The following is a 12,608-nucleotide window of genomic DNA, read 5'->3' as shown; positions in this document are numbered from 1 at the left end:
GTGGATGGTAAGATTCTTTTTTATTACATATATTTTTAATTTTTTTTGTTTTATATAAAAATATTTAACTAACAATAATTTTCTTTTACAGACTACAATTTTTGGACGCGAATCAAAATTGATGGAGCTTTTTGTGGAGCCTCATGCGAAATGCTAACCGTCGAAAAAGGGTGCAACATCTCGTGGATAATTGAGCTCAGAAGTTCATGGTATGTTGGATTTCAACAATTTCTTTTCTTAAGTTTCAATTTTTTTGAATGAGATGACTTTTTTTTCCTGAGAAAACATATAACACCCGATTGCAGGAGAGAAACGACGACGATCCTTCGACATATCTGAAACTCGATTCGGATTTGTGGTTGGAGGTAAGATCATCTGGTAGATTCAATAGAAATTGAGTTTAAGATATCTAAAACACTACGACCAAGGAGTTACAGACAACCTAAAGTTTTTCTACTATTGGATGCTCGTAATCGATTCCGAGCACTCAATCTCAAAAATTTCAGGCGATTTTAAACCAACAAGTTGAAGCTCAGATGACCCATATTGTTGCTGAGATAACAATTGTGTGTTGAGATGGTTGAACTCCAATGATTTTACATGGAGCTAAAATCACAAATAAATGGTACATGTGCTCCCCTTTATTGGCTCCATGGTCTCAACGATGATTGGCCTCTTCCTCTTCCTCTTTCAGCCCTTCTATTCTAGATGAATTGTATTTAAATTGATAAATTTTTAAATTTATAATATATATTTGATTTTAATTTATTTTATTTTTTCTACTTTGTTTATTATATATATTTTAAAAAGAATTAAACAAGTTACTGGTGGGCTTACCAACAGAATAACTCCATCAGTATATTATAGAGAGTTGGAAAAGAATTACTTGAAATGCCGCTGATACTATTTAATCATCGACAGGTTCATTCCATCAATAATTTAGACATAAATCACCGATGAAATTACAAATGGTTTTTTTATCGGTGATATGCAATCTTCACCAATAGAAATACCGTTGGAACTATACGGGGAAGTTTTTTGTTTGGTGCACTTATTTCGTATGTAAATCCATTAGTGATTATATTATTAACATAACATGTATCACCAAGGAAAGATTTATTGATGAACAATAATCATCCATGATCCCGTCGGTAAAAGTTAGGCTGCCGAAATTAATGTCTAATTATTAACGGAATATTTCGTCGGTAAATTGTAAAATCCTGATAGCATTTTCTTTTCAAAAGATTTCAAGTTTTATCTTTTATATATAAAAAAAACAACTTGGACTCATATTGTAATCATCTAGTTATATATAAAAGGCATAACTTGTTATTCAAATAGTTGATAATGTTAATATTGTTAAAAGTAAAATAAATAAATAAAATGTTTAAAATCTTTTAGTTATTCATGTTGTCTTTTCTTTTTCAATTTTTTTTCTAGCTACCTTTTTATTTACTTATGATTGTAAATAATTTTAAAACATTCAATTGCTTTTGAAAAGTATGTGTGTGTGTGTGTGTATCTTTTGTTAATTTGTGTTTATCTATGATGGTTTTTTTAAAAGAATTCTAGCTATTTTGTTTTATTTTATTTTAAATATAAAAATAAAAAACTTAGAAAATATATAAATTTTAAATGAAAAATAAAACATCTCAAACATATAAAATCAAAACTTTCATGAAAATTAAATAAAAAATCATGTATATAAAAAATTATATTTTACCACCATCAAGTGTGTTACATCACATCATCATTACTTCATCATTTATTGAATGTTATTATACCATATTTTGATTTACAAAACTTAAATGGTCACTTCAATATTAATGGTTAGTTTTTTTATAAAGAAAATAATTAAATGATCACTTCATTTATTGAATATTATTATACTATATTTTGATTTACAAAACTTAAATGATCACTTCAATAAGTTTTTTATTATTAAAAATATGAATAAAAATTAATATATGTATATATAAGTCAGCAAAAATTTTAAACAATTTTTATTTTTTATTGAGTTTTTTAATCATTTGTTTTTCAAACTTTTAATTTAATTTTAATTATTTCTAATAAAAATCTAACACGTGTCCCTCCATTCTTTTAAAAATCAAAATTACCTTGATTTTTAACATGCCAAACCAATGATATCTAACTACTTAAATTGAAACCATTTGGATGTATTTATAAAAAATAAATCAATACATAAATGACCACTAATATCATTAAACCCCACGAGGTCTATATATATTTTGAAATTAGTTTTAAAATTGTGAAAATCATTTAATTTGAGTTAGTAAAACTAAATCATTTATCCAACTTCTTCATATTCCAAGTATATAGTTATTATTTTTTTATTGTTCTTATCTTTTTCTTAATTGAAATTGTTTTTTAATTTCATCCCTTATGATTTAGTTTTTTTTTTTGTCAAAATTGATTCTCTCTTCTTTTTTTTTTCTTCAAATCTACAGTTTTTAAATCACTTTTTCTTTAATTTGATTTTTCAAGTTTATCCCTAATTATTTTGGTTGGTTTAAAATTTTATATTGCTATTTTTTCGGATTTGCCTTTTACTTTGTAATCCTGCTTCATAATCTATGTCATATATTCTGAAAGTTGGACCGCGTTGACTTTAGTTATTTTTAATTATTTTTAAAATTTTCATCCATCATTATCGAGTTCGTTAGAAATTAGTTTTCTTTGTTTTTATTTTTCAGATTCTTTTGTGAATTTAATTTTTCTTTTTGATTTTGCCTTTTAGTTCAATATTTTTTCATATTTAAGTTTTGTCTCTCAATGTTTTGATTTTTAATTTTAATTCTTAGCTATTTTGTCAAATTTTAATTTGTTTTGAACTTCATCTTTAGATCCATAATCTTGATTTTTTTTTTAGAAATTTGACCCTCATTCTTTTTATTTTTATTTTTTATTTTCGATTCATTTGTTAATTTGATTTTTTTTTTAATTTCGCTCTTCATTTCAAAATTTTAGTTTATCCTCTCAATTTTTTTTTTCAAATGAGGTTCTTAGTTTCTTAATTGCTATTTTTTATCCTTCAATTTTTTTTATTTCATCATTCGATATTTTATTTATTGGGATTTGGTCTCCTTGTTTTTTCCCATTGTTTCTAAGCCCTAACCCAAAAGTCAATCTGGGACAATTATCGGTCACAGGTCGAGTGGGTTGGCTCGAGTTAACTTAAGTCAACAAAATCTTTTTGTTTTATTAAAAATTCAAAATTATACCAATTTTTTCTAAAGAAGGAAAATAGTAAACGAGTTTGACCCTGTTTTGATTGGATTTTTCTCGGGTTAACAGAAACATTGGTCAACCCAGGTTTTTGACCATATTACTAGGGATCCTTATAAAAAATTCAAAATTATACCATTTGTTTTTCTAAACAAGGATAATAGTAAACGAGTTTGACCCTGTTTTGACTGGATTTTTCCCGGGTTAACCGAAACATTGGTTAACCCAGGTTTTTGACAGTATTACTCTAGATCAATTCTCCCCTAATTTATTTTGAAAATCGGGCCAGTCAAAGCTAAGGATCACTTGGGACATGGGTCAACTCATTGGATCCAAGTTTTTAAATAGTTGCTTTCTAGATGTGGTGCTTCCAATTTAGTCACTAACTATGGTCATTAGTTTGAAAAGTTAACATGAGTTAATGTCATTTTCTTTCTCAGTTATATCCTTCGAAGTTGTTAGTTTTAAAAAATAAACTTTATTATTTTCTTTAGTTTTCTTTTCAATCAGGTTATCCCTATCTCATGATCTAGATGAGAGGTTTTTCCAAGTAGCCTAGGTTGTTTTTAGAAGTTGTTTTTTTTTAATCTTTTTTTTTATTTTGTCCTTCAAAATTCAAATTCTTTTTAAAATTAAACTTTGTTTATATATATATATATATATATATATATATATATGTTTTTACTTCTATTGGATTATCTTGTTTATATGTTATTATTTGCGGGTTTTGACAACGTCATTTGGTTTTGTTAGTGCTTTTTTTTTTAATACTTTTTTTCATTGATTTTTTTATTTCATCATTATTTTTTGTAGCTTGATTCTTGTTGTTTGACAATCATCATTTTTTTTTAGTTCTCTTTCTATTATGTCAAGATGTTGATTTTTTTTTTGTTCTTTAAAATTCAATGACAACGCTTTAGCATCATTTTTTATGCTGTAAAGAAATTGGCTTGGCTTGCGGCAAAGCGTGGGCCATCAATGTAGTCAATTCTAAAGCAAATCACACATCTTTTGGTATGATTTCCAAATCTATAATTTTTATTTGTTATAGAATCCACGTATATCATTTAAAGTTTTTCAAAGACTAAGATTAGATGAAGTTTCAAAATTCGATATATTCAGGAATAAGGTTTTTTGGTGATTGAGTTATGGGTTAATCAAATGCTCATTTAAATAACTCTATTCTCTAAAGTAAAGAAAAATATCTCTTGATAAGTGCCTTTGGATATCTACAAAAAGTTTTTTTTTTTTTAGGATTTGAGGACTCTTAAATGGTAAAGTTAATAATTTTATAGAGAAAATGAGTAATAAATATCCTAAAGAGCATTAAATTCTAAGAATAAGGTTGTTCTTGTGTTGAATATGATTGTGTTTTTTAATGTAAAATCTTGAATCTCTTACCTGAGTAGTTTAAGGGGCACTTATAGCTCATGAACCTTGTTTTTTTTTTTTTTTCATTGAAAGGGTTGGAGAGTTATTTTACCCTATAACATTAACGAAGGATAAATATTTCATACACATGCATTAATAAGAGAAAATATCTCTTATACATGCTAAAAAAAAATTGATTAGGCTTAAGACACTAATTGAGCCCATGAATATCAAGCCATGTTATTGGACTAAAAATAAAGGCTAGGGCCTAAAGAGGCCATACACACTTCTTAGGGTTAGGCTCGAGCACACTACCCCCAAGTCTAAAGGGTATTGAGAACTTACCTAACATATAAGCTCGAGTGCTCTGTTTGAGTCCAAAAAGTGTTAGGTGCTCATTCAATACCTGGACTTGGATGCATAGCTGAAACTCATAAGATGTTGGTTGATCGCTCGCTAGCACCTAAAGTTTAGGTTATTAGCTCGAGCCCACAAGGTGCAAGATATGAATCAAATGACTATTATAATCTTCTTGCAAAAGTGAATGAATATCTTTCAAACAAATATATATATAAAAAAATGGATAAATCTTGGTACATCACATTTTTACCAGCATCTTAGGTTTTCAAACAACATTTTAACCTCTGATTCTTAATTGGGAATAAAAAATCACCTTGACGTAACAATCTTTGATAAGACACTGCTGTTTTTAATATCTATAAATACAAGTAGTAGAGAGTGGTGTTTTGCTTGCAAAGATAACCATAATATATTAGAAATCGAATTTTGAAGAAGAAAAAATAAATTCTTTGGGAACGCAAAAGGGAGTTGAAAGCATCAAAGTTATTTTCTAAAGAGCCTTGACCATTTTGTCTCAAGTTGGCCCTTCCTTTGCTCCACTCTTTAAATCCCCCACCAGTCATCCTTTCTGCTCTTCTTTAATAATCAAAAGTCTCTACCCTCTCCAAAGATCCAGCCCCAACTTACCCCTCTTGTAAAGGAAAGATAGAGATGGTGGGTTCCTCTTCCTCTCCTCTCCTTTTCTTTTCTTTTCTTCTCTTTTGTTTGTTAATTAGTTTTTGCTTCGCAGTTCGCACTCCCTCTTCATGGTTGGTTTTCTTTATTCATATCAAAAAGAAAAAATAAAAAAATATCCTACTATTTGATTTCGATCTCTCTTCGGCTCCTGATGATCATCACGGGTTTCTTTCTTTTTCTTGTTTCTTGGTATAGGAACTGGAACACCAGCCGACCAGATGGGAGGGCTATGTGGATTGGAGAAACAGGCCTGCACTTCGTGGCCTCCATGGTGGCATGCTTGCTGCTTCCTACGTCTTGGGTCTGTTTCACTGATCTTCAATAATGCTTTTTTTTTTTAAGTCTTCTTCTATACCTGATTAAATACACCGATTACTATGTTCAAGAAACCCCATGTTATTGTACAATGATCGATAATTATATATGTAGGTGTGGAGATATTGGAGAACCTGGCGTATCTAGCAAATGCTAGCAATTTGGTGATATATTTATCTGAGTATATGCACTTATCTCCATCCAAATCGGCCAATAATGTCACGAATTTCATGGGGACGTCTTTTCTTTTGGCCCTTCTTGGAGGTTTCCTAGCTGATACTTTTTTCACGACTTATCACATCTTCCTGATAAGTGCAGCTATTGAATTCCTGGTAATTGCAGTCTGTGCTCTCTCTCTCTCTGTCTCTCTCTCTCTCTTTTGGGTGGGGATGGGGCTGTTTGAAACCTATTTACTTGTCTAATTAAGGCTGTTTGAAACCTATTTACTTGTCTAATTAACTCTCTAGACGGACCAGGCTGTCTTCTACTTTCACCTTTCGCCCTTGTTTTTACTGGAAAACAAAAGCATATATTACATCTGCGACTCATGATCACGTCCTGACTGTAATAAATCCCATCTTACAACAACTGCAAGATAGGTCATGAGTTTTTTAGAATATTTCGCTAATTAATTAATTTCTCGATTAGCTGGCTCTATAACTTGATCCTTGCATCGTTCCTAAGATTGAGGAATAAGACCACCCTAAAAAATCCATGTTGTCAAGGAAAAGGAAGGTTCTTCTTAATAGAAAAACAGTGCCCAGGAGTGGGTGGCTAACAAGTCGCCGCTACAGTTGGGTGACTTGTATTCATTTCATTAATTTTCTTAAATCATTGATCCAGTAGGGAATTGACTTTTGCATTTACGTAATTGAATTGAAACACTAAAATATCCACAAGGACTTCTCTCATATAATTTCGGATAGTGATCCTTTGAGAACACGGTAACTAGCTGGGCACATCTAACAAGGCATGTATAGCCCTTGACGAACGAGGAGCAGTTTGTCAGTTTGTAGAACTAGAACTTGAGCTCTCTCTCGTCCTAGTTCCTTAAATCGGCCGGGGTTTGATTAAATAACCATGATGACTCCTCTTCTTATGTCATAGGAAGATTATAGCAAAACAAAAAAAAACAAGAGTCTTCTCATCATCCTCTTGCACATAAATGATATATCTTGTTGTTGTAACGTGAAACGTAGTAACTTTATTACCAAGCCTATCTATACCTACGTATTTTCATTCTAGATAGCATTACAAATTAATCTATAAATCTTATCAATCTAGTTTTGATTTTTTATTTATTTCTCAGCTGTATCTTTTTTGGTCAGTTCTTATTAATAACTTGAGCCTGATTTTACATATTTTACGCATGTCTTAAGTTGCATTACAAATTTGTAAATCTTATCAACTTTATTCGAAGCATTTCCAATTTAATAGTTTAAGTATATTTTACACATTAGAATTTCATCGATGAACATCAATATTTGTGGCCTATATTACGTATTTATCCGCTAAAACAATATCAATTTATAGAATAAAATAAAAATGATAATAATGTCAAAAAATCTCGGTAAAAAAACACAATCAAGAAAGTTTTAAAATCAAATTGATATAATTTATAAGTTGTTGAACATAGAATTAATTTTCATTTAAGCTTTGTTTGTCTTTTAAAAAAATTTAATTTTTTTTTATTTTTATAAAAAATAAAAAAATATTATTTTAATATATTTCTAAATAAAAAAAATTTAAAAAATTACTATAATCATATTTCAAATCAGATCCTAAGATGCGGGACCAGAAAACACGTTAGTCATCCAACGTGTCCAATAAGAGCAGTCGTATTTCTTAGTGTAGGGACCCGCAAATAAATCTTGTGTCTTTGCTAGGACAGAAAAATAATTTCCTTATCTTATTTCTGCTTGCTCATAATTTTGTCTCTTCCAAAAGGTCACAAATTTTGTGGCCTACATGCCAAAGTGTCACATCATTCTCTACGCTACGTGCACCTCAATTTCTGAATGGTGCCTCAAAGTACGGTCCTTGTCTTTAGATATGCCAATTTGGCTCTGCCAATGGCTAACCAATATATAGGATCCATTTACGCTCTTGCCCCTCCGTTCTGTTGATGGTGCCTTGCAGCTGACCTTCTTTATAGGTAACTCCCTCTTAGTCGCATGTTGGTAGTCTTTGTGAAATTAATTTTAATTGATGTTTTGGCTAACAGCTGTAATATTAATTAAATTTAGAATGAATTGGTCACCTTGTTATTTAAATTTGATGATTGGTTAATTCTAAAAATAAATTATAATTATTAGATAAATAATAATTTTTAAAATTTTTAATTAGAACATTAAAATAATTTATCGAGTTATATAACTGGTGTTAAAGAATCACTTCAATCTAACAGCTTAAACGGTTAGGTAAGATTCTAAAATATGATTTATATTATTCTCTAACATATTTTTTCAAGTGAAAGTCAGTTGAACTTGAAACTTGAATAGATTCAGATTATCTTATATTTAATTTTTATTAAATAAATAGGGATGATGAGATTCGAACTCGTAATCCCTTGATAAAAATATATATTAAATTATCATAGTTAAAAAAATAGATGCTGCACGTGAAGATATGAAAATATTGTATTTCAGCGAATCAATCTTTTAAAATGATATTATTCTTTCCAAACTTTTATCTTAATATGTGATAAATTTTTGTTTTAAAAACTCCCGGAATCGTTGTGTATGAAGTTGACTTTTAGCATAACGTCATCATCTATAATTGATCAGCGTGAAAGTTGATGCGGCCATTAACACGTGCTAAGGGACCCTCTTTCTTTTTCTTTTTTTTCTGTCGACTTGCCCTTTAAATTCAAATACTCGCTCGCTGGTGCGTCATCACTGGCAGGTGAAGTTAGCCAGTTTCGGCATATTGGATGGCTAACTATGATCACTCCCTCGGTATCCTTAAACCTTGGTATCTTAGGGGAAAAAAAAACCGGGTTACATGAAATACCCGATCAATTCAGATAATTCATGCAAAAAAACTCCGGTCGGGTAAAAGGAAAGGAAATTCGGATATTTCGATTAATTACTCACATCTATTTAATTAATAAGTAGTATTGGAGAGGAATTAGCTCGAAGAAACACAAACATAATATCCGGACAATATCTGATGTAGGCTTTTTCTAAGTCTGGAACAGGGCTTGGTGATACTGACAGTGCAAGCTCGGTCATCTTCCCTGAAGCCACCAGCTTGTAACCCAAGCAACCCCACAATCCCATGCCAGCAAATTGATGGTGCGAAAGCAGCAATGCTGTTCACAGGCCTTTATCTGGTGGCGCTTGGCGTTGGAGGGATAAAAGGATCATTGCCGGCTCACGGGGCTGAGCAGTTTGACGAGAGCACTCCACAAGGAAGGAAGCAGAGATCGACCTTCTTCAATTACTTTGTCTTCTGTCTCTCATGTGGAGCCCTGATCGCAGTCACATTTGTTGTGTGGGTTGAAGATAACAAAGGGTGGGTGTGGGGCTTTGGAATCTCTACCATTGCAATACTCCTGTCTATCCCAATCTTTCTTGCTGGATCAGCTGCTTACAGGAATAAAATACCTTCTGGCAGTCCACTTGCAACCATTTCCAAGGTAAATTAAGCTTCTGATATATATATCCAAATTAACTATGGAAAGGAGTTCATATTGGTTCATCTATATAAGAAGCCAGAGATGCAGAAGAACTGTGTGATCCACGTGCTCCCTGGTGGACACCACTCAAACTTGCCATGGCCGTCAAACAGTTTTGAATGGTTATACAGTCTCTATACCGTATGCAGCTAATCACCTGTTAATGGATTTGATTGAACAGGTTTTGGTTGCTGCTGGAGTTAACACTTGTATGAGCAGAAGTTCAGGCAATGCCATTGCAAGCCTGACAACGAGCCCTTCCAATCCAAATCCAACCAGCAAGGATGCAATAGATAATTCCATAGCAGTTATGCCTGCTGAAACCCCAACAAAAAGCCTCGACTGGCTTAACAAAGCGGTGGTAAACAAGCCAATCCACTCCGCATTAGAATGCACTGTACAGCAAGTGGAAGAGGTCAAGATTGTGATAAAAATCTTTCCCATATTTGCTTGCACCATCATGCTCAATTGCTGTCTTGCTCAGCTCTCCACGTTTTCTGTACAACAAGCTGATACCATGGACACCAAGCTCGGTTCCTTGAAAGTTCCGCCAGCTTCCCTTCCCGTGTTTCCTGTGGTCTTCATTATGATGCTAGCACCCGTTTATGACCACCTCATCATCCCATTCGCTAGGAAATTAACCAAGTCTGAAATGGGAATCACTCATCTGCAACGAATTGGCATCGGATTGGTTCTTTCCATAATAGCAATGGCAGTGGCAGCTCTTGTTGAGATTAAGAGGAAGAGAGTTGCTGCAAATTCAGGGCTAGTTGACAAATTGCCAATCACGTTCTTCTGGATAGCCTTTCAGTATTTATTCCTAGGATCAGCTGATCTTTTCACCTTGGCAGGGTTGTTGGAATTTTTCTTCACCGAGGCACCCGCAGGAATGAGATCTTTGGCTATGTCTCTCTCTTGGGCCTCCCTGGCAATGGGGTACTACCTCAGCTCAGTGATTGTATCAATAGTTAACAATGTTACAGGTAACTCCAAGAATAGGCCATGGCTATCAGGCACGAACATCAATCACCATCATCTGGAACGATTCTACTGGCTCTTGTGTGTGTTAAGTGTTCTGAATTTCTTACATTACCTTTTCTGGGCCACCCGGTATAAGTACTCAACAAGAGTCCAGAACTAAATCGAAGTGATAAAGGAGAACAAGTAATTGCTTCTTCATACCACATCAAACGGTCTTGCTCAGCATCTCGGAATGCAAAATCTCCCGGCTGCATAAATGCAAGAGCTGCTGCCGGACTTGATTACAGTCCGGCTAATTCATACTGATAGCTGTTGCGGGTTCTTTTGTTTCCTGCCTAGGTTAAAAAGACTTCGACAGAAGAAGATGGGGGGGTGTTACTCTGGGTACCACAGCATGTACAATATTTTAAACTGATTTAGTTGTTTATGAATTGAATTACACTCTTGTAGCTACCGAATTTAAGTAACTTAACAAACAATAATCATAATTAATACGTAGTAAATTAAACAACAACAAGAAGAAAATCTTAACAAACAAAGGCAATATGTGACAGGTACGACAACGCTATGATCAAGGACGAATTCAATAAATTCTTCTCCTATCCGTTAATAATATAATAAATTCAGTCCCTTTTCTGTAAAAGTTTTCAATTTAGTTCCAGCAAATTAGATTCATAGTATTTATCGTCATGAATTTTCCTCCGGGACACTTACAGTTTGTTTTGGTTCGAAATTTTTTAATTTGATCCTCAGAAACCTGATTTTTGTTTAAAATGAAAATGACACTGCACACTACTAGAAAATTTGGCAAATATAAATGGAAACACCGATGAAATTTTTCTGTTGGTAGATTGAATTTTACTGATAGATTTTTTCATCACTATATCCGTTGGTAAACACCAAATGAATTACAGTGGGAAAGAAGGAATAAAAAATTCAGAAAAGTACGATGACGTATAACTTTTACCAACAGCTTTATTGACAGTATTAACCCGACGTTAAAGTTCATCCTTAAATATACCGACAAAAATAATATCTTGGTATATATAAACGAAATTACGGATGGTATTATAGTGGGATTCAAAAAGACAAATCATACGGTGACGTGACACTTTTTACCAACAGAATGACCGATGGAATGCCCGGCGGAATAATTCCGTCGATAAATCCATCAGTAATATTTAATTTATGACCTAGTGATCAATCCTCCTCTCTCCCTCCCCCATTTCTCCTTCTTTCTTATGCAATTTTTCCTGCAACAAACAACCACTCCATCCCCCCTCAATCTCAACACAACTCAACCTCCTACAACAAATCCGGCCACCACAACACTCGGTTTGTCAGCATCCGTGTTTTGCAAATTTTTATTGCGGATTTTCCACCTTAAATAAGCAAATCTGCCCTTTTTTATTTGTACACAATTTTTAAATGTTAATTTTTTTGCATATTTTTGTATTATATGTATTTTGTTTGGGTGTTTACTTGTTTTATAGTTTTTTCTCATACAATTTTGTTGTATGGATTTATGATTTGTGCATGTTATATATAGTTTGTTTTAGATTTTATAAAATTATATTTGTTTGTAAATTGATGAAACTTGTATCGAATTTTTGACTTCAGTGTTTTGTGATGAAATAAATAATGACTTATTTAACGGATTCATTTTATATTTTGTCAATTTTATTGTTGAGTTGTAATTTTTGGTAAATATATAGAAATTTGAATTCATGTAGATATATAATTGATAATAAATTAAGAGAATTATTAAAATTGACAGGTTGCTTGCTTGAAGATCACCATTCGTTTGAACTTGTCGTTCTGACTTGACAACGTGAGTCTATTAAAAAATGTGACAATCTTTATTAGCAAAACCTCCATACATAATTAATAGTTATTTCATTAGTGTGACAATCTTTATTTATAGATTAAAATGTTGTACTTTATTGCTTTAACACCTACTAGATTTGTGACCCGCGCT

At 32.2% G+C, this 12,608-nt stretch overlaps 1 protein-coding gene across 3 annotated transcripts; it reads left to right on the top strand.

Annotated features, from left to right (window-relative positions):
* Positions 1-5,395: 5,395 nt before the first annotated feature.
* LOC18102345 (protein NRT1/ PTR FAMILY 4.6) lies at positions 5,396-11,083 on the top strand. Of its 3 annotated transcripts, none has more exons than XM_024609537.2 (5): positions 5,396-5,726; positions 5,851-5,956; positions 6,085-6,302; positions 9,170-9,610; positions 9,831-11,083. In XM_024609537.2, exons 1-5 carry the CDS (start codon positions 5,724-5,726, stop codon positions 10,788-10,790), a joined length of 1,728 nt encoding a protein of 575 aa, XP_024465305.1. In that variant the 5' UTR covers positions 5,396-5,723; the 3' UTR covers positions 10,791-11,083. The 3 variants fall into 3 exon arrangements, with proteins under 3 accessions (XP_024465305.1, XP_006378161.1, XP_052311985.1); XM_006378099.3 differs by having other exon boundaries at positions 5,397-5,631; XM_052456025.1 differs by lacking the exons at positions 5,396-5,726; positions 5,851-5,956; positions 6,085-6,302 and adding an exon at positions 8,432-8,927.
* The last annotated feature ends 1,525 nt before the right edge of the window (positions 11,084-12,608 follow it).

This window comes from Populus trichocarpa, chromosome 10 (assembly GCF_000002775.5).
Source record: "Populus trichocarpa isolate Nisqually-1 chromosome 10, P.trichocarpa_v4.1, whole genome shotgun sequence".
NCBI lineage: Eukaryota > Viridiplantae > Streptophyta > Magnoliopsida > Malpighiales > Salicaceae > Populus > Populus trichocarpa.
Note: the sequence above shows the minus strand (reverse complement) of the source record. Positions and strands in the feature narration are given on the sequence as shown.